The sequence below is a fragment of the Filicampus tigris genome, chromosome 17, assembly GCF_054856515.1.
Source record: "Filicampus tigris isolate MCC_2025a chromosome 17, RoL_Ftig_1.0, whole genome shotgun sequence".
Lineage (NCBI taxonomy): Eukaryota > Metazoa > Chordata > Actinopteri > Syngnathiformes > Syngnathidae > Filicampus > Filicampus tigris.
The window spans coordinates 10777261-10800161 of NC_141233.1; the positions used below are offsets into that span (position 1 = coordinate 10777261).

Below are 22901 nucleotides of genomic sequence, written 5' to 3' on the forward strand. Positions count from 1 at the left end.
CAGTCAGACGACCACCCAATTACTGCAGCGCATCCCCACACCAACGTTTTCGAAGTGGCTTATGTACGTGAAACATGACTATTACAGAGAGTCTCAAAATCTAAATGATGGGAAGGTTTCACCTCATCTATGTGACAGTATTAAGGAACCAAATAGACTTCGGTCAAAGCAGACACGGTGTACAGCAGAAAAGCAAACTAAGTCATAAACGACTATTCCCAGGTGTGTAAAGCAGGTGAGGCAATAGGTGAAGAGGTACCTAACACAGGCCAAGTTATCAATCCACTAAACAATCATTAAGCTGACATGCAGTGACGGAGATAAACATGTTGCTTTTCTGCAAGAGGCCTTCATTAGGCTCTTCATGTTACTGTGCTCACTGAAGCTCTGGGATCTCTGCGAAGATTGATTGTGGCGGACCACAGATCAGGGGGGAGACCTCCCCCACACTCTGCCTCTGGTCCGAACCCAATAGTGCTTTGCTAGAGAGGGGCTTAGGGACCCCCACTCTACACAGAGGCAATATCACCTGATAAATTGCCTTCTCTGGCAGGATTACACGCCGGGCGGTTCCCTGTGGTTTTCCCCATGAGATTTTGCGTTTCGGTAGTGTGGGAAGATATTACAAGTGTGGCAGTTTGTTATTGAAATGGACAAGCAATGATGGGCTTAAATCATGGAGTATACAGGGTATTCCATCACATTGAGCTATTAAAACAATCATCCTGTTTTGAACACCCAAAAGCAACGAATCCATGGAGGGTTGTCATCGTGTTCCAGGCCTTAGCTGAATTCCAATGAAGTTGGCATTGCCTCTAAATGTGAAACACCTTTGTTTCATGATAATACAATTGTTCACTTTCTCGCACAATTACTCATTCTCATCCGAAATCAAAATTAACATCATGCCTTTAGACATTTCTTATGGCTATCCACTGTCTTTGCTTCAAAACCAGCGACTCTGTTTTTGTCTACTTTACGATACGTGGTTCAATTTTCATGTATTTTATTTTAAATTTATCCGTCAGAAATTATACAATAAAACAGAATAGAGCAGATATGCTCTTAACTATAATTCTATTAGTTAATTCAAGAACGATTAGAGAATTTGGTAAGCATTAACTTCTTTAGCCAGTCATCTTTCAAAAGTCTTGATTGCCAACCTGGAGCGCGATTATATCACTTGAATTAATCACTATGTCACTGACCAATTGGGTGGATACACTTGAGGAAGCCGCTAACCAATGGCGAAGCAGTCATTTAATACCCTAATGGAGTTAACTACTGTACACTTAAATGTCAAGCCCAGTGGCTCTGTGCACTTAGCTTTTTGTATAGTGTTGTTGTACGTAAGCACATGTTCATTGCACGCGTAACCAATAAAACGGTGCTACTTGTATGGTTTATCTTACAAGAAATGTTTCAAAATGGCATCCTTTACCGGTCACACGTAGTGGTAATTACATTTAAATGAATACTTTATCTCAGAAACACACAACTAGAACCTAACTCCAAGACTTCAAGATAGGTGTCACCTGTCTAGATGAGTGCATTGTCCACTTAACACTAAAAACAAAAAAATAAATAAAGCATAATTTGGTTGTCATCAAATCAAACTTTCCCATCCAGATTAATTATATTTCAATAGTTCCTCCCTCGGCAAACAGTTGTGTAAAATATGGAATTTTATAATTTTATCTTATTTGGTAAGTATGTGAGTTCTTTGTAGGATTAATACTTTGGAAACATTGTTCCCACTTTCAATCAATCATTATATTTCACAAGTTACCGCCTCACTTGCTCTCTGTTCCCCGCACTGGGTTACCTTCAAATAAACCCGGTGTTGCATGTCTGTTCCTTCATGCCTCAAAAGTTGCGGGCATCATCCCAAGCATTGGTAAGAGGTGACATTGCTCTACAGAAATGATTCTGACAGATAGCTGACACAAAAGGTAAGGGAAAAGTCCAAGGACCATGAAAAATAATAAAAGCAAATGGCACAAGATGGTGGTAGACTAATGTAACAAGTTGAACACAAACTTGTTGAAACATGAAACGTCATCGCTGATTATTTTTGGAAGCAATTAGGGGGTGCACAATCAAAAAATGTCAACATTTTGTGGGTGTTCCAGTTCAGGAAAATGGATTCAAGTTGACGTCATTATCACCATGGTCACCATCACCAGCCCCCAATGAAATGGAATGACTCCTAAAACATTTCTTACATTAAGAACCGCAAACCATTCTTTGGATTTTAAAAACTTTACTTATTCATGACTGACAAGTATGTGCTAATTTGCCTTTATAGCTTTTATCCAGCATTTAATTGAGTTAGCATTTGGGTTTTGGAAACATAAAAAAAAAATAAAATAAAAATAAAAAAATAAAAATCTTTAATTGTATCATTGAAATGCAGCATCAGGAGGCCACCTTCATCAACCGCCCGATCCCAGTCATTCTCAAGGGCTTGGCATGAAAGCCTACAGTTGATCCCCTCGGAATTCCGAAGGTGTCAAAGCCGACACTCCGTCTGAAATAATTAGAGCTTTCATTAGCATTGAGGAGCATGACCCTATTCGTTACCTGCTTAGGGCCTCTGTAATTGGCGGCAGCGCTGTCACTGGCTCATGTCCCCTGACACCCTTCACAGAGATGTCCATGATAGGCCGTGAGACGACAACTCCGCTATCAGGCTGCTTTGTCGATCCAGCATTTGAACGTTTCACTGCAGTCACTGAGAACTAAAGCAGAGTGATACATCGTTCGGTGCTTCCATCCGTCAAACTCTCAAGACATTGACAAATAAAAGGAGAACTCTCCATCTGAGACTCTGAGAACTTTTGAAAACTTTTCGCAGGTGTCAAAAATAGCAGCAGCACCATCTCCATGCAGTCCTTTTTGGGGGGGCAAGTAACTCATTCTTGAGCTCAATTAACAATAGGTTGGCTGAAAATAACAATGTTTTTGGTGTGCTAATGTTGACGGAATTCTTGGATTAATTGCCTCTTTAAAGGAGAATATTTACACTGCAGCTAGCCTGGTGCTCTTTGGGTATGATCTAATTAAACGTAAGAGATAATGTTTGGGAGAATTCATAGCCACTTCCACCTGTTTAATAGTGCAACCTAATTAGTTTAAGAAAGCTTTTGGCCGAGGACTTGTTTTAAAGCGATGGAAAATATATGTGCACTGCCTGGGTACATTTCAGTCATTATTCAACAGAATAAAATTTCCTATGAATTGGTATGTGTTGGTAAGAGTGTCAGTTTTTTTTTTTTTTTTTTGTAAATGGGATGAGTCTGCTTCACCAAGATAAGAAATGGTCACACTTGTCAATCCTTAGCAGCAAAGGATCAATAGGGATGTAGGATGCTTTGAGTTGTTCCCCTCTCTAATAAAGGATCTTTTAATTGGGATTTGTTCCCTGCGGCACTTTAAGCCACTAAAAAGACTTTTTGACATACAATGTAATCACTTACCTTCTGGAAATGGATCAAAGAAGCCACGACCCCATCCGTCAATTAACCTTTATGACGTTGAGAGAGTATTTTTTAAAATGCCCTTACAATCCTTCAACAGCATTTACAACCTGTAAACTGTTTCATTCCTCTCCAAGTGCTATCGATCAAATCCTTGTAGAACACTGCAGATGTAAAAAATAAAAAACAGTATGCGTCGATGCAGCGTTTTTTACTGCGAATTACAGATGCAGTCATAATTTGAGTGAAAATTACTTGACTTTTGATAAAAAATAAAAATGTAAATGATATGCCCAAAAATTGTGTAGTAAATAAAAATAGCAAACATTTGGTTGTGGCATTGCATTACTTGATGGATTTAGAATGGCCCTTGAAGGACTTTATAAAAACAGAAAATCCTCCAAACCAGGAAACGGTTCCCACCACCCATCTACGAGTAGCCCTTGCGTTGTGGTTTTTTTCATGTACAGAACTACAGAACTGAATAAAATCCCTCATATCCAGGACATTCTCGTGCCTTCAGGGAGTGCTTAGACATTCATCTGAACTCTGTCAGCCATTACTTGTATCCCAACCCATTCTTGCCCTGTAAGCTCACATGTTTCTAGTTGAAAGGGGTGAGTCTCCGGGCCAGCGCAGATTTGCTTCAAAAAACATCTCCCATGCAATGGCTTTGATCTTGTCAATAATTCAGTACTAGGTTTTGTAAATTTTGTTTTAAGTAAAATCAATGAGCGTTCATGGTGTGTTACATTGCAGAGCGAGCCTTCTGCAGTCTGCCCGCTTAGTGATATGGCTTTTGGGAACAACGTAATACAAACTTACATGTAGCATCTCTAAGTGATGTAGTGTGTAGAGGGAACAAAATGTGTCTCGTAAGACGAGATGCAACATCACATACAACTTCCCACCCGTAACGGCACTCCATTTAGTTCTATTTATAATGGACGTTGGGTTTGTGACACTGTTTAAACTTTGATTTGGTTGACTTTTAAAACAAAATTAATAACAATATTTTGAATTATTATCGACCAATTTTAAGGTAGCATAGCTATATCATCACCACCTTTAGCTTGATGTGGCAAGTTATAAGCAAGGGATACTATGTCCAGTATGGCAAAAGCTGACCATAGAATGAGGTGCTTTTGGTTGACCTACGATTATTGGCTCCTTTTCTGCACTGGGACAAGAGTAAAAAGGTTGAAGGAGGAGAGAAAATGTCTCTGGGGAAAACAATTCGATAAGAGAGGGCAGTTGGTGAAGAAAGTGTATAGTGTCAGATGGACGGATAAAACGAGGCAAGCACACCATGTACAAAGGGAGACCTTGTTGTGTAACTGTTGGCTTGACACAATCATCATTCAGTCATCGTCAATGTTCTTTTTCTTTGGGTTTTACATCGCTGCAGCAAATTACAAACCAAAACCCACAGCAGCTGAGCACACATGCACACGTTTTCCACATCTGCTGGATGAAGTAAAGCGCCTGACAGCTCAGTGAACAGCAGTACTCCGTGCTCGTTGGTTTTATCTTGAGGCTATGGCAGGTGCTGTGCGACTGTGTGTGTCTATATGCTAGTTAACAAGGTTCATGCACTTACTTTTCTGTGCAAACTTTAAAAGTTATGATGTCAAGTGGATTATTTCTGTTGGAATGGTGCTGTAAAGTCAATAATAACATCATACCTATCAGCGTCCAAATGATCTTTGTTCACTTTTAAGGTTTCAATGTGAGGACTCGTTGAGAGGTGTCGAATTACACCCACACGTCTCTTTGCCGAAAACTTTGGCCTCGTCCTACAAATGACTTTCCCTGCAGGGTAACACCGCTTATAATAAGAGCAAAGAACTGCAATCTTAAGGACACTAAAAATCTAATAAAACATCATTTGGTTATCCTCAAGACAAAATGTCCCATTGAGATCAATTAAATTTATATAACTAGTTCCAGGGCAGTCTACATGATTTTCTTTGGCTACTCTGGATTCCTCCCACATTCCAAACACATGCCTGGTAGGGTAATTTAAGCAAAATGAGTTTTGAATCGGCGTATAATCTGTGGTTTGTCATGTGTCATGCGACTGATGGGCAACCAATCCAGAGTGTACCATGCCTCGCACCCAGTCAGCTGGAAAGGCCTTTGGAGGTCAAGCGCTGCATAGAACAGATGGTTCCAGAGTCCAAACTGTCAAACTAGCGAGCCGCTAGCATGTGATGCTAACGTAGCAGTCTAACTCTTCCACTCATTTGCTTCTTCTGTCTGTGTACAGTAACCAGTTATTTTTCGCTTTCTATGCTACAAATCAGTTGATTTGTGTTGGTTTGGGTCATATCTTTTTATGAACCGTGATTAGGTCCGTTACATTCAAACCTGATTGGTTGATTTGCAAATTGTCAAGATCTGACTGCTCTACCACCACCCCTCAATAAAGCGCATTTGGCATTACACAGACTGGTTGGCTTGTTCCCACCATATTTTGATTACCTGGTATATGACGGACTACACCCGCGTTCACTTAAAATCGACTAAAAGCCAAACAAGAATTCATTACTAGATACAGTATGTTTCCATTAAAATGTGAGGCTCCATACATTCCAACAGACGTCTGTTCCCATGGTGGCAACGTAACCTGGTTTTAAAACTTGCAACTTGAAGAATGCTGTACACTTCACTAACATACAGTATGCTAATGCAGTAGTCAAGTCAAAATTACCGTAAATATTTGTACGAAAACACCCGCAATGCCACACAATCAAATGAAAACCAACAAGTATGGCAACAATTGAGCATGCTCTCTTGTGGTCCTTCTTATGCCGCTGCACAAATGAGTTCATTTCACACTGTTTGTCAATTTACACCTTGCATTGTGGCACTTTTGTAAACTGAGAAACCCCTGTCATTTAAAAAAAAAAAAAAAATCAAATGTAGGGGTTTGGTGAAACTCCCATGAAGTGAAATATTCTTTTGGTAAAACTCCTCAAGAGAGGCTAGGCACATTTGAGAGCGAGAGAGAGAGAGAGAGAATACATTATTCTGAAGAACATTAAAATGTAGCAGGAATCAGGCTATACCTGAGGGTCCAAACCCCACCATTACTGAAACATCCCTCAGGGAGGGAAAAGAGCCACAGGGGTGAAAGGCATAGAGTTGTGCAGTGACTGATACATGATTGTATGCAAAATTAGGAATTGGCATGAAAAGCAAGCAAGCACGCTCAGTCAACATCCTCCATCTATCAGCGGGATTATGCGATCCTCTCTTACATAATGTTGGATGTAATATTCATTTGGGTTGTTTCAAGCAGTGCAAATAGGAGCTGAAGTCTAATGCTTTTTCGCTTTGTGCATGACAAAACATGCTTTAACAGCTGGCTCATTCCATTTTCATCAAACTTATTTTTGGCTTAGTTGTCTCCCCCCTATTTTTTTTTTTTTTTTCGCTCTTTCATTCCGGCATTGTTCACTAATCACCCTCGTTTATGGAAGGAGAGTACGTCTGGTTGAAAATGGTTAGAGCTTTAGTTTTTTTTTCTTTTTCTTCAATCATATCAGTTAACTCTTGAGATTTTAGAGGGTTGGAACGCATACAAATTCATTGCTTACAATGGGGATAGGGATGGCCTTGAAATTGATCAATTGATCATTTAGAATTTGTTCGATTTGGGGCAGTCAGTTGTTGATTAATTGTTGTCTTCAAACTGGCTTCAAGACGAAGTCAATCAATAATACATTCCACACGATCGACAGAATTCTTGAGTGATTTATATTTAACGGGATTGGAGAATATCCGTGAATGTTCTGAATGTGTTTTAGTAATGCACTGACTAGATAAATGCTGCCCAGAGGAGTTAATTGCGTAGAAGTAGCTGAATCCCCTGTATTGACATTATGCTATTCTTATTCAGATGGCAACCTAGTTTGAAATCAATGGGACCTACACTGGTTACTTTTTCCAGACATTATTAATCAACAATCAATTCACTGCGATTCTCAGCAAAAACTTATGTACACCATAATACTAAACAAAATAGTGACTAGACGTAAAGAAGAACAATAGAGGTTGAACGGACCATGCAAACCTGGCTCTGGAACTTGTCAAACTTCATTGAATTGATAACACATTGATAACACGAGATTATCCCATCCCATATAAATAATCTAACAAGAAAATATTACAATAAATTGCTGCCTTAATTTTCCTCGTCATAGGAAATTCAGGTAAATGCCCATTCCTAATATGGGTTTAGTTGATTATATTTCATCGGAATGGGAAGGCCTTGGTATTCTTTTAGATATCTTCAAATGATTGCGTTTAAACATGCCTCAATTTTTTGCCCTCGTTAGTTTGTGTGCTTGAGGTGAAGGTTGTGCTCTTTGACATTATTTCATGGCGAGTGAGAGAGAAATGAAGGAATGGAGACACATCTGATTAAAGTCACATAAGCATTCAGAGAGATTTCATCAATCAATGCCACGTCCCTGGGTGTTCTCTCAAAGGCCAGCAAATACCCGAGGACTCTGCAGATGAATTCTTAGAGCACATGTGATGATATATCAAAAAAAAAAAAAAATCCCTGACCTTTTGTCAATACCTGTGAATTGACAATGTTATTTGAAGGTTCCATTGACAATTTGTATTCATCAATGATTTTATCAGACAGCTGTCAACTGTTTTCAAGTCATAACCTTGACTATGCCCCCGTGATTTAAAACATTTTTTTTTAAACCCTTGTAGTTTGTGCAGTTTCCTTATTTTTCGGCCAATTTCATTGTTCAGTCTCCTTGGAAAAGGTACAAAGGGTTGCTGGGGAAAAAGGGAGGCTCAACCAACCATGAAGCTCATTAGAGATGCTCAGAGCAGCGCTGCTGCTCTGTTGCACTGAATGGAGTCGACCAGGGTGTTGGGAGATGTGAGCGGGCTGCATCTTGAACGTTTTGCCTTAGGAGTTGCTTTAAGATCATACAATTGAGAAGGAACCTTACGGCAGAGTTTACTTCAAGTCACCTTGCGGGGAAAAATGCAGTCATTAATGAAGCCCTTAGAGGAAGTCTATGCACTGCAACATGACCACAAACGGTAGAAAAGTTTGGAGTATCGACTTGCGTTAACTAGGATTGGACTGTAGCATTCAGTTCATAGTAACGCCACCTTATTTTTTGACCATGTCACTATATTGATGACATAGCGGCAACATTTGAAAGTACAATACGGTTTGGTTTACATTGTGGTCTAAAGGGTCATACAAGCTTCTTTCAGCACTAAAGCGCAATGGAATTTATTCAACCTGAGACGAATTGCGACGTCTGATTTTTGTGCCTTTAAATATCACGTCTGATAGGCAGATGCAAAGGACGCAACATGAGAGGCGATGCGGAAAATAGAGATTCACTGCTTGCAAACATTTTTGAAGTGCCAGAAACAAAAATGAGCGCAATACATCCTGTTTTCAGAAATGTGATTTTAAGACCAGGAAGTCACTGCCTTGGGTAGGTGTATACGTATTTTAGGGTTACTCCACCCATAGCGCATATCTGGAATGAGCACACAGCTGTTTGCCTTTTCCCTCCTGTGTGCATGTGAGAATGTGCTATATATTCTGTCTCTACGAGTTATTCAGCTATGTGTTTGGGTGAGTCATTACGACTTGAGGGTACCGGACAGTCAAGGCAACAACTCATGCAAGCGTTGGCCCTTCAGAAGTGGAGATCCACTTTTCCAACGAGACATGTCTGCTGCTGCTGGAGTCACCTCAGGGAGACCGGGCAGAGGCGATCATGTGGAAAGAGAGAGCATGGGAGAGAGAGAGCAAGTGTCAAGGGAAACGTGCTGAAGTGTGATCTAAAAGTAGCCCACACACTAACACCCCTCTAGTGTTAACGTGTAGATGGATACAGCAGTTGTGAGACAAAATATCAATACCGAGAAGTGTCACACCACTTGTGATACATTACCAATACACTACTTCAAGATAAAGATCATTTCTTTTGATCATGCAGGCAAACTTTACGGATTCGTAGGTGGCACTCCTCAAATGCAGGAACACATTTATTTGCAAGTTAGTCTTATTCCATAAAAATATTTGTGTTTTGTGGTTATTAGTTGCGTAGCAGACAACCAGAACGTAACAAGAAGGCTTTTCCCACTTGTAGGTCTATTGCTGTTAGCACTCTGAAAGCACTCTGCCAGCCCTTCTCCTATTGGATGGGCCTTCTGACAGCACCATGAAGCTTTACAGTATTTACTTTTTTCTTTCTCTTTTCAAAGTGTTTACGTTTGAAAAGACCTATCAGGTGAAGTGTTTGAATGAGCGGCTCTGTGTTTAAATATCTCTGGAGGAATGTCAAGTCCCAGCTATTGGATTGATGAGTGTCTCTGCTGTGCCGGAAGCAATGAGGCGAGTGGCTCAGATTAAAGTTTATGTCCATCAAACACAGCCATTCCCATAAATGTAGCACTTACCACACCCATGATGCCTCATGGCGCAGTCTAAATAACCTAAATGGTGGACAATCATAGCCTAAATAATTGATAGCCTCCGTTATCACAAATTATGGCTTTTATATGCATTTTTTAAATATGAGATGCAAAGTAGGTTCTAAATAAGGAATGCTGCTACAGTTTTTAGGGGTGGCTTATCAAGTCTGTGACTTTTATCTTTAGAATTACCCAAAGCATCCTTTGATTTCCCTGTGAAGCAAATCTGAGAGATTAAAATCGTTTTTTTCCCCCCATTTTTATTATTTTTATTACACCTGCAGCCTTCTTTCGCATGCTAATACTCAACGCAAGAGATGCAGTCGACGCCTGTGATTCCCGAAAGGGTCGTTACAAACTTTTTGCCCCCCCCCCTCCATTTCCTGCCTCACAGCTACCAATCTTTCCAAAGTAATCACTGTAGCAAAACGTAAATGACATCTGACAGGTCTGCTGGCGGCCATAAAGACCATTATATTTTACTTTAATGTCTTTTTACTGAGTTTTAACGACATCTTTCCTTCAGCAATGTCAGACCGTATCTTCTATGAAAACTGCTGCAGATGAATGACCTTTTTTGGTAAAAACATGTTTATGATATTTAGAGGATACCTGAATGAATGCATGGTTGTTCATGCATGTTGGTCATATTAAGTAGGTTAGAAAAATTATTGTAAGTTGGTCAACTGTGTGTTCAAAGCAACCTGCACCTGTGACATGCATGCATAAATACCCGAAAGCCTTTTTGAAATGGAACTGTATAATACTGTTGATATATTTTTGGAAAAAAAAAAGCACATTTCTATTCCTTACATTTTTTATTTTCCTGTGTGGCTGTTAACACCTCGGGCTCCCTTGAAAGCGACGGAACCTTAAAGTACCTTTTCTTTCTAGACAGCAGATGGTAAATAATAGATTTGATTATAAACGTCAGGTAACAAGCACTGGAAAAGTGCTGGAAAAATGTTCACTGTCTCAGCAAATAGTAAAAAGGATACAGCAAAAAGAAACAAAAATGTGATTGAATATTGATAAGCTCTGAGAAGTCTTGAGTTCTTACTTTCAGAATATATACATTTTGGACCGCGTGTTTAAGTTTTTCAAAACAGGATCCGTTCTCAACAAACCACACATTTGACCAACCTGAAGTTGGACGGGTAAAGCTTTTCGACCCTCTGAAGCATCTACTAAATCAAGCTGCTGATACACTTGGTGAGAATGCCTGCTCTAGGGAGTTTGGCGTTTCCATCAGTAGTAGTAGTAGCAAGCCTGTGTAGTTTGTTTGTTTTGAGAAAATTGCTTTGGATAAAGCAAATTGTACTCCCGTTGGAGAGTGATGGCCAATTGGTCCTCAACAGCAGTCGGGGACAGAAAAACTTTTTGCCAAGTGGCAATTTTACAAAGCTGCTCCACCTTTTCAAAATTGCAACTGTGCCACTACACTCATTATTCTTTGACGAAGCCCCCAAAAAGTGAGCCACACACAGGCTTTATGTATAATAGATGCTTAGCTTACTGAGGATAATGTCCCATTGCTGATGAAAGGGTGTGCTTTGAAGGCACACTGCACGGTAACATGCACGCACACCCACCAACAACAACCCCCCCCCCCCCCCCACACACACACACACACACAGTGTAATAATCACAAGGCTTCATCAGCAGCTGCCCTCCTACCCACTGGGGGGAGGAGTTCATCAGCCAGACGGTTCACCATTGTGTTGTTTACACTTGGTCCATGCAAATGCTTTTCCATTCCTTATACATCTTTCATCCGTCATCCTTCTTACAGACTTTCCGGGTTAAGAGTCAGTGGAGTCAGTGTTTGGTCATTTTTATTTTGCTTTGTGTTGCAAGCCAAAATTTGATGTCTGCATAAGCTTCAGAGACTCCGCTGCTAGATGGCAGCAGAAATTGCCACAACGTCCACAATGTATTTTGTTGTTCATACATTTACAATGTTTGTAAATGAAATTTACTCCATGCTGCACAGCTTTTAAATAACAGCAGCAACTCAGTATAAACATTGTGAAAGCAGAGCCAATTTATCCTTAAATTTCTTATAAAAATCAACAGAAAATCCATCTGAACCTGGGGCCCAATTTTTTTGATGGCTACCATCATTTCTGAAATGGACACCACCAGTGAATTAAGATTTACAGCATCCTCAGGTGTAATAGTTGGACTAGTAATTTGAAAAGGGAAAGCAAACCAAAACTCCAGAAAGAAGAAATACAGCTGAACTCCTGAATCTTAGATTCCCTCCATTGGTATGCTGAACGAGGTCAATTTCTTTCTTTGTATACAAAGACTTTTGTGAAGAGAATCACCTGTCTGAATAAATCTCGCCTGTTCATTGAGCTGAGGTGCAGCTACAGTGTTTATAAAGTGTGTTTTAATGATTTTTGTTTTTAAAGTGTGTGGGAGGGGTAAAACTATACATTTTTAATAAAAGTTCCCTTTCGCAGATTTTCACATACAGCGGGTAAATCTGGTGAAACGTATCCCCCTTTTGCCCTTGATGAGTGGGTTAAGACCTATACCTCTTATAGTTAATTTCTTTATCGTAGTCCGCTTTAAATTAAAATATTAAAGCTTCATTGTATTTTGAGAAATTCTACTGAATTCTCAGGTGAGCGTGCTGCATTTTAAGATGATAAACACACACCACGTAATGTTCTTCATTGATTCTTAAAGTGAGGACATGTCGGGGATTATGGTGATGTGAGTAGTGCTTAAGGTTTGTGTGAGTCCCCAGGGAGGGCTGCTAATGCAATGTGCTTTGCAGTGTGTTTATGTACAAGCCCAGTGGTCCCAGTGCAATAAGCATCCTATTCATCATCTGCTTGCGGCGATTGCGGATTGGTGCATCTTGACAGTTAAGCCACGGTAATTAATCTGTGTTTATGTCGTGTCTTTGGTTAAGGGATGGGGAACTTGTGCAACCTAGACCTTCTCAATGTTACTGAGCCACAGCGGATTACCTTGGAGCTGTTAAGAGTTAAATACATACAGACAAAATGCTGTCTTGGGTTGTACACATCAGATGCACCAGCCTTCATATCCAAGGAAGGTCAAATTATTTTACGGGTGACATTTTAACATGTGCGTCAAGTGAGCAGTTCATCAGTTAATAAATGTCAACTCTAATCGAGCGTGTTATGCATTGATGGACCTGGATGGGTGCTTCCGTACGGTCATTACGTTTGTTAAATATCATCATCGAAGGTACTGTTGGTATTAACAAAAAAAGGTATCCCTTCGCTGTCCAATGAAAAACATGTAACTCAACCTGTTATGAAATAATTGCTTTATTGTGAATTAGAAACCAAAACGCTCCTCAACATCTAATTTATTCTGGTTTCCATTACATAGGTTTCTCAAAACAAAAATAAGAAAACAATGGAAATAATCTTTTTTTCAGAGTGAAGCTATCTCAATGAAAAAAAAAAAAAACACATTAAAAACAGTACATTTTAACAGTATTGTTTTTACATTCTTATCTGTCATATCAGTTTAAAAATAAGTTCAAAAGTATTAACAGTAAAAACAATGAATGATAACAGCATAACGTGTATGTTATGTTTTTTTTTTATTAAAGCAGTCAGGCCTGTTATGATGGCGACTGTGAATCCAGCTAGGGCAGGTGATGAAACGTTTTGCCAACTTAGCGACTATTGCTAGGTTTAGCAACTTTTTTTTGACCCTTCTATTTGTTTTTTTATAAATAATAAGCAACAAATCTCTATTTTAGAAACTTTAAAACTCTTGACTGGAAATTTTTGTGCGAAGCCACCATTAGGCATTATTCAATCCGTGATACTCACATTATCATGGCATAAAGTTCAAAGTTCCTCCAGGGTATGGCTTGTATTGCATTTTTTTTTTTTTTTTTTTTTTTCACGCATTAGAAAGGAAAACTACACCTAAGTTCAGTCGACTCATTCCGTGTAAAGACACACATGGTGATGAAAGCGTGAGAACAAAGCCCGGAGGGATGATTCATGCTCAGGATGCATTATTAATAATACGCTCGCAATCTCTGCACTCGGTCGCCCGTTGAAGGAGTTGAGTCGATGAAAGCGTGCTGTGATGCGGTCGCTTCATTGGCCGTCCTCTGCAGCTGCCGCCCAGCCTAGCCAAGCCACAAGTGCCTGTTCTGCAGGGGCATGGGGGGACACACGTTTGTGTTCGCTTTCCTGGATAGAATTGACTGAACAGTACGGAATGACAAAGAGCTGAGAAACTCGCCTTTTAAAGAGCTGTCGATGTCATGGTTGAACCCAGTATTTTTTGGGGGGGGTTTGGATGTCCCCAAAAAAGGATACTGGTGATGGCAAGAAGGAAGTGTGATCATGATCATAATTGAATCGGAACGGAACTTACATACAATATCCTTCAATTTTCTATAAGGCTTTGTCCTTATTAGTGTTGTAGGTGAGCAGGAATCAATTCCATCTGATTTTGGAAAACCCAGAGGAAGGTTCCGGGATTCAAACGCTGATCCTTAGAACTGTGAGGCAGTAGTGCTAACCACTAGTCTAACACACTGCCTAATAGAATTCGTGTAGTTAACTGAAAAGAAAATTAAACCACACCACATGTTATTGTCTAATAAAGCCTGCTAGCTTAAGGCTAACATATAATACAAAATATTATATCCAAGCTAGCGGATATTCACATAGATGCTACAGTAATTAAAACCTTCAAGCATCTGCTTTTAACACATGGAGCAGCAACACAAAAACATTTAATTACTCACAGAAATCTAATCATTCTACTTTGTGGGACTTTCTCAGCCTCTTCTTACTCTTAATTAAGCTGCATATCTTACAATAGATATACTGTAAGTGCTGCCCGACATTGCGGCGCAACGTGGTTTTACACTCAAGGTGCTCAGCTCAAAATTCGGACTTGAATCCTACTCCTACTTTTCAACCTGCATTTTATTATTTGAAACACAATTTCTACACAGCAGGCAGCTAAAATATCTCTGTTACAATAACTTCAACAGACATGAAGATAAATGCACCAATTTTATTGTAAAATGTCACAGCTATGTGCAATCCCCTTATGAAAAGTACACGTTTGGATACTATGCAGACGCTGTTCCCCCTTTGTGTACACACAACTCAAGAATTACATAGATACCAAATAACTAATGGAAGCAGGAGAATTTGATCCATTTTGCTCTGACACTGCTTATAATGCTTCTGTTTTTATTTTGTATGTATTTTTTTCAACATAGCAGTAGAAAATGTTTTGTGTGTGCTCCTAAAATAAATGCAGTGAAGATACAAACAAACTGATTTGGTCCTATTTCATGAACGTCCTGCAAGTGAAACTAAACATTCAACATGCATACACTTCATTGCAATCTGCACTTCTTTACATTTGACACATGATGAATAAACTAGAGCTAATGTAGAATATTTAATTTTCTTTTTATGTCATCTGTACCATTGTAGGTTTTCGGATTCAGGTTCTAAGTATAGTATAATGATATGTTTGCAGCCTGAATACACAAATGGACAAGTGGCAGTGCAAGGTCACGTCATTGTCTTCATTTAGATTTGAACCCACCCCACAAACACTTGTACAAACAAAAATGATATGTAGTTTATGTTTCAATGTTGCAATGTAATCAGTTTATCATTTAAGTCTGTAGTACTTTAAGTGCGAAATACAAATGAAGAGTAGTCGTGTAAAGATGACATAGTGGTTTAGACAACTAGTGTGGCAGTTTAGGAAAATAGGAGGACCAACGTTAGATTCAAAACATGTACAGGAAAACATGAATGATGGCCTACAACCCAATGTTTTCTTCTGAAGAAGCTTGTAGAACAATAAAATACAGAGCATTTCATCCAGAAACGGTTAACCAGCAAATACTCATCATTTATAAACATTTGTTCGATATTCGCATTCGATTTCCTTTCGAGAAATTCAGTGTAGCCTTTGGAGAACTTCATAAAAACAGAACTGGCCACTGATAGAAAAAATGGTTTCCCACCCCCGTTGTAGAGGTTGACAAATGTCTAATAAAAAAAAAAATCAATGAAACAATGTTCCTGGAAATGTGTATTTTTTCCCCCACAGTGAAGCTGAAGCTCCATAAAAGCAGTGTCACATTTTAGCAAACAGGGATGGACCTCGGTTTGAACATTCGGTGAGAACATTGACCACAACATAGAAAGAACACAAGTTAGGCTAAAGCTCCACTGACAGACTGAGAAAAAATAATTAAAAAAAAATGCACCCTTGACATGAATGCATTAATTTTTCTTTTTTGAAGACATTATGAACATAAGTACAATTTATTTCCATGAAATAAATAAATAAATAATAAATACCCCCACCCTTGGATTATTCTATACCATTAAATAAGTCTAGTATACTGTAATTTTATATAATGTGACAAGCTGAAATTACAAAATATATATTTCATATAGACCCTTTTCATTACTTTTCTTTTTCTTATTTTATTTATTTTTTAGAAAATCCAAAGGGTTTCTTCTTTTCATATTTTATATACAGCAGAAGTTGATTTACACGCGCTCTTTTGTGCGATTACACTAGTCAACAGTACATTTTAATCAGAGATGCCTTTGTGTCCCTTTTTTGACGCTGTTTGAAATTTGTCTTTACTTTTTTCCTTGAACATCAGGTTTTAGAAAGATTATTAATATATATTTTTTTTATTTAATAATACATTTTTGCACAATACTGATTTTACAATGTATTGGAATTTATAGCTATGACGTTTCAGAAAAAAATCCACCTGCAGCAGAACCTAACCCCAAAGTCGTAAATTTGACTGAAATTTGATATTACTAAATTACATATTATTATGAAAACCTGATGTGCAAGAGAAAAAACGAGGGCAGATTTGGAATTTATCTAGAAAAGTTAACTTGCATCTCTGATTAAAAAAATTGAGTAAAAATCTGTTGACTAGATGTGATTGATCTATCAAAAACGTTTGTTTTTATTCCTCCCCTCCACCCGTGTCTTCAGTGCGTTATGTTACACGACATTATACACAACATTTACAGCGCTGCCATTGTGTCCGCTCTCAGTACAATACCATTCAAAGCAAAAGGATCAGAGAAAATGAACATTTGTAACTCAAACAAACATTAAGTGAGATGCTCTGTAATAAGGCTTGCGCCGCTGTTAAAATAACCCCCACCCCCACCCAAAATATAAACACTTAAGGTTTGTATTTTGTGTCATCTTAGAAGAAGTGAGCTCCACAAATGATCCTCTATCTGCATTGACATCCGCTTTGGAATGTTGATTAGTTATGAGGTCTTTTTTGTGATGGCTGCAGTTTTCTCAAGCTGTGAAAGGCAAGCACACCTTTCCTTCTTGCAAACAGATAAATTCGTTATGGAAATGCTGGCTTTTAACAGTAAACGTTGCTTATGTTGAAAGCTGTGAAGAACATAAAAACTTGGAGCCGACCTTTCCACCTGGATGTAAAGATAGATATTTGTTTTCATTATCTGGAATTAAACCCTGAATGATACCCAGCAGTAGACGACAAAAGAAATGCATGTATTTTTTTCTGGTCTTGAAAGGTGCATGCAATAAATATAAACACACTATGCAATTGTAAAATATTTACAGTATTTGTACAGTTGTCCATAAACGGCGTCATCGTCTTCACTTTTGACTACACACATAAAAATGGTAGACAATTAGTTGCGCTGTCACGTCAGCCAAATTAAAACACATTCCAACTAGGGATGGGCATCGTAATCGATTAATTGGCCTTTAAGAAGTATGTGGATTTGAAGCAGCTGTGGGTCATGTCAACTATGGCAAGTAGAAAATGACTCCTTCAGGCTGCTTTATTCTGCTCAATAAACACTGGTGTGTGAAAGGGAGTTCAGAACATTCACATGCATAGATTCTATCATTGATAGCAAAACAATTTAAAAAGTGATTGTTAATAATTCGGTCCGCTATTACTGTAAAATTACGTGTATAATAGGTTTTTTTTTTTCAAGACAAAAAAAAAAAAAAAAAAAAAAATCCCAAATCCCGGGGGTGGTGGGGGGTCTATGAGGGGTATTGTACAGAGGGCTTGTTAAGAAATAAAACATTTTCACACTGTTTAGATGTTTACCAGTAGCTAGGGAGTACGAATGGGTTGTAAAATACATAAATAAATAAATAAATTATTTATAGCACATTTCATGCACAACTTAACTCAATGTGCTTCACAATAAATAATTGAAACAATTAAAGTTGTTAGGGATTTAAAAGCAAAGTAAAAAAAATATATCTTATCAAAAATACTAAAAGTGCAGACAGTGCAAAAGCGAATTTTTTGAAAACATGATTTAAAAAATACTTTGACCTTAACAATAGGTAGGGGAAAATAGCATAGTTATTAATCTGGGTTTAAAAGCATTTAAACATGATTGGTAAGATTTGGAAAGAGAAAAAAAAATGCTTTTCAAGGATGATTTTGGGGGCGTATTATACAAGGGTGCGTGTTATTCACGGGATTTTACAATCATTATCATGTCTTGCGACAAAGTGGTGCAAACTACTTGGCTGCACTGTTGATTTTCTCTCAGCTGGTTTGTAAAGAATCACGTCAACTATGGAAAGTTGAGCACCGTCCGCGCAGACTTTGTGTACAGAACCAAAGCTACACTTCTACTTGGTACACCGCTGGCAACGAAATAGGGGTTCAAAACATTCTCAATTAATAACAATTAATCTGTTCATTGATAGTTCAGAGCTCCGTAAAAAATGTCACCAAATGCCCATCCCTAATTATAACTCTTTTAAAATGCTTGACACCTTGCAGCACAGTGGTACCTTGACTTGTTTAAATCCCTCCATTTCAGCACTTCATTTCCATTTGTTCACAAAAAAAAAACAACTTAAAAACAAACCAAATGAGGCGTTGGCACAGTGAACAGAAGATTATCACGCACAGGAAAACTTCTAATCAGCGTTTATCAATGTTTTCATGCCGCTTAATGTAATGCTACAGGATTTGCAACGTCTGCCGCGCCTAAACTGATGAATCCGATCCAATGAAGAGGTTAAGTAAGGGAAGTGCGCCAACCAAAAATGGCGGCGTCCCCCCTCCTGAAGAAATGTCCCACACAACGTAAAGAGCGCGGTGATAAGGCTGGCTGTGCGCTCTTAAAGATAGAGATAGGAGACCCAGTAGACCAGGTTGAAGAGACCGAACGCGGTGGGGAAGAAGATGCGCGCGTACGAGTCAATCTTAGCGATGCGGATGTGCAAGCGGCCATGTCGCCATGCCCCCGAGCGGCAGTCCTCGAAGCAGCAGAAGAAGCTGGTGCAGTCCTTCCCGTCCAGACACTCGTAGCCGTACTCCTCGTCGCGCTCATGCATGTGTGTGGCGTTGTTCATCTGGATGGCCGTGGCCGAGCGCGGGCGGATGTCCACTGTGGGCGTCTGCTTTTAAACAGGAAGCCAACAGTTAGCGCGTGGCACCCGGCGCTGCTTCATATGCCCTCGTGAGTAGGACTGAACAATTAATCCACTTCAAATTGACATCACAATGTTGTAGAATGTCATTTTCCAATCTCAAAGGCTGCAATTTGGATAAAAATAAAAAAATAAAAAAACTCAGCTTCAATTCGGTCAGTCAGTAGACTTTGTTAGGCTACATTTAATTTCTTCCGTGAAAAAAATTCTGAAACATTAAACAGTTGGTCAAATTAAGTTCACTTGTAAATGTAATAGTGCATTTTAGGTTCAATCTGAAATTTCACATGAAAGCTGAATATCGCAAACTTTTTGAAAGTATGACATCACATAGCATTAATAAAACCAAGTCATGAATTGGCAACTGTTGGCAAACGTGCAGGACCAGCCCATTTTTTTGAAAATGTGCTCACCACTAGAGGGCTCATGCCACGTAGAGAGTATTTCTGAAGGTTCTGAAAATAATTCCATATTTCCTCAAAAAGTGACCTCTAAACTTTGTTTTTGAACTTTTTTTGAGCCAAGGCACATACTTTAAAAACTTCAAAACGTCATGGCACACTACCAAACAAACACAAAGCTACAAATCCATATCCATCCATTCTCCAAACCGCTACTGAAATAATGAGGATCTCATTTCAATTTATTTGTTCTGCCTCTCACTATAAGATAGACAGATAAGACCATAACAGCTACATTATCTGTAGTAAATAACTTTGGGACTGATTGTGTTGTTGTTTTTGTTATCCTTTCGGCTTATCTGAAATTGGGTAATTTCCAACAGCACAACTGATGATATATTATGGCACACAAATGGCACCATGGCTGTTCTAAAATAATTGTTGAGTGCCTCCTTTCTTCAAGACAAAAAAAAAAAACAGTTCCTTAAAATTACCGTAGAGACACTTTTGTACATCGTGTTAATAACTGAACTGCTAACCAAAACAGCAGCACCTACTGAGGTACGTAAACGGTTTACAAATTACAAGGGGGTTTTGGTTGGGCATGGGATGATTCATTCCTTACAAACAAGGTTTTGAGCGATCCAAAAGTTGTGCAATGATCTAGTTTGCGCAGTGGCTTCAGAATACAGTACATCATTGCACAGTACAAGAAAGCATGCTTAGTTACCACCGTATCTATATTAGACTGTTTTATATTCATATTGAGCATTTTTACAAAACGATATTTACTGTAATTATTATTAACTATAATAACACCAACTTACGTACAAAGTATATGTACAGGTTGCATCACAACCGTAGAAAGAGATGAGGACCAAGAAACCCCTGTGATAGTATTTCTATTTTGTTTCAAACTCCACTTTGATGAGACACGCTGCTTTAACAAAGCATTATAATTTATTGTATATGTCGGCAAAATGCCTCCCTTTTAATGAATGCCTTACCCCCTCTAATTAACAAATGTTCCACTCCAAGTATAATCCACAAACCCTCTCCTCTATGTGAGGAAATACGCTCCACTTTTTATCTTAAAAGTCATGGCCACTTTCTGTTGCATAAATTGGGATTCCAGCGGTTTGGCAGATAAAATGCTTTGGCAGCACTGGAAGGATCCTCGACCTTGCTGATAAACGGAGGTGTCAAACCTGTCTCCTAGAAAGACTCGGCATGTCGACCATCCCAAAAAAGCTCAACAAGCATTTCATGTCACGACTTCCCATCAAAAATGTGCCACTTACTCTGTGTGATTTTGCTCTTTCTGTTCTCTAGTGATAAAACGAGTAAAATCCTTCTGAAAATAGTCTCTGCATAAGATTCCAGTATATTTTAAAGATGATTATTGATTTGTGTCTAGGATAGGCCATGGTGACAGCGACATAAGAAACATTATGGGTTGTTAGAAAACGCCATTATGCTGTTAGCATGCGTCCTTCAATAAGCTTTGAATACTTCAAACTTGACTTGACAGATCATTCCCTACAGCCTCATTTAGCCCGGCAGATGTGCACAAACCCGTTGTCCCTTTTGAAAACGACACATAACCCCATATGGAAAGCAACATATGGGTCGCTTTGAGCAATTTTTTGGGGGTCCGAATGAACGGACAGTATGTTGAGTTAATGAGGGGGGTTAAGGCGAGCAGGTTATGACTCAGTTCTCAAAGGGGATTGGTTTTTAACTGGAGGCGGAGCAATGAGTGGAAGCTCAAGCAGAAGGAGCATTAGTGACGTCCCGCTCACGCCGGGCTGTGCTGGGTTGGTGTTAGCAAACAAACAAAAACAACCCAAAACAAAAGGAGCAACACAGTGACGCTGGCAACTTTAACTGACTGAACAGTAGACAACCTCTCAGAAAACAAGGTGGTTAAATTCTTTGATTATATGACCCTTTTGACACTAATTCCCACTGGTTAGGTTCCCGCTGGTCTTGGCTGAAATTAATGCAAACCTCTACTGAGAAGAGCAGGTTTGTACACTATATGGACACAGGTGTTGGCATAGGGGAAACATATTTTTTTCCCCATTAGGAAAAATAATACAACATTATACGCTTTATACCACATTCTACACAATGTGTAAAGCATAGAATTCTCCCTAATGACTTGTTAAAAGCAAGGATTACAGACCAAGGGGAAGTAAAAGCCTCACAACTGAGCAAAAATGTTGGATTAAGAATCTGCACCTCCAAATCTGAGCCCGGAAAAGGGTGAATTGTGCCATTCGAGTCGGGAGAAAAGTCCTGCCTCAGGTGGAGGAGTTCAAGCATCACGGGGCCTTGTTCACATACAAGTGAGGCAAACATGGATGTGTGCGGTGTCGGCTGCTTCTCGCCGTCTTGATGAGAGAGCTGAGCCAAGAGGAAAAGCTCTCAATTTAGTGGTTAATCTACATTCTTAACCTGACCTATGGCAACAAGCTTCTGGTCGTGAAAGGATACACTCACTTACACTATAGAGGATGGAATGTGTTTCCTTTGCAGGCTATATGGGCTCACCCTTAAAGACACTGTAGGATGTAGAGCTCACTCATTACATGCCCAGAAGCCAGTTAGGAAGTGCAGGGGATTTATTTGATATACCCACCCCCAAAAGCATCCCCTGGTGAAGTGTTCCAGATGTGTTCAACCTTCGTCACAGCTGAATAGGAAACTGGAGAGACCACTGTCCATATAGTGCATGTGTAAATTTGGATTGGATCCTTTCCTGTCTTACCTGATTTAAAAGCACCTCTAATTAGACTCAACACATTGTGGGGGTTGTCTGTTTCAGTCTGTTAAGGCTCTGCTGACTCTGTAGGAAGTGTCAGGTTGAGAAGCCCAACGAGCACAGAGGTAAAGTTTCACTGGCAGGACGAGAGGTGGGGGGAAAAAAAGAGGAAGCTTTTGCAGCCGCGCGCTGTGGTTAAGACGACGAGGGTGAAACAGGACAGAGGGAGCCAGAAGCAGTCCAAGCTTGGCCTGGACTTAATGTTCCATTCGGTACAGGATCAGTAGGATGCTCATT

General features: G+C 39.3%; 2 protein-coding genes across 5 annotated transcripts in view; one reads left to right on the forward strand and one right to left on the reverse strand.

Moving 5' to 3' along the window:
- gabrb2b (gamma-aminobutyric acid type A receptor subunit beta2b) overlaps nt 1-22901 on the forward strand; it is a 340043-nt gene that overhangs the window by 118294 nt on the left and 198848 nt on the right. The gene's annotated exons all lie outside the window — the stretch shown is intronic.
- Nucleotides 14977-22901, reverse strand: part of gabrg2 (gamma-aminobutyric acid type A receptor subunit gamma2) — a 39860-nt gene continuing 31935 nt past the window's right edge. For 2 of the 4 annotated variants that reach the window (XM_086057389.1, XM_086057388.1), the window contains one exon: nt 14977-19403. In XM_086057389.1, the coding sequence (XP_085913515.1) occupies nt 19125-19403 (279 nt within the window). In that variant the 3' untranslated portion in view covers nt 14977-19124. Of the gene's footprint in view, nt 19407-22901 lie in introns of all 4 variants that reach the window. The other 2 variants (XM_086057387.1, XM_086057390.1) reach the window with 1 other exon arrangement.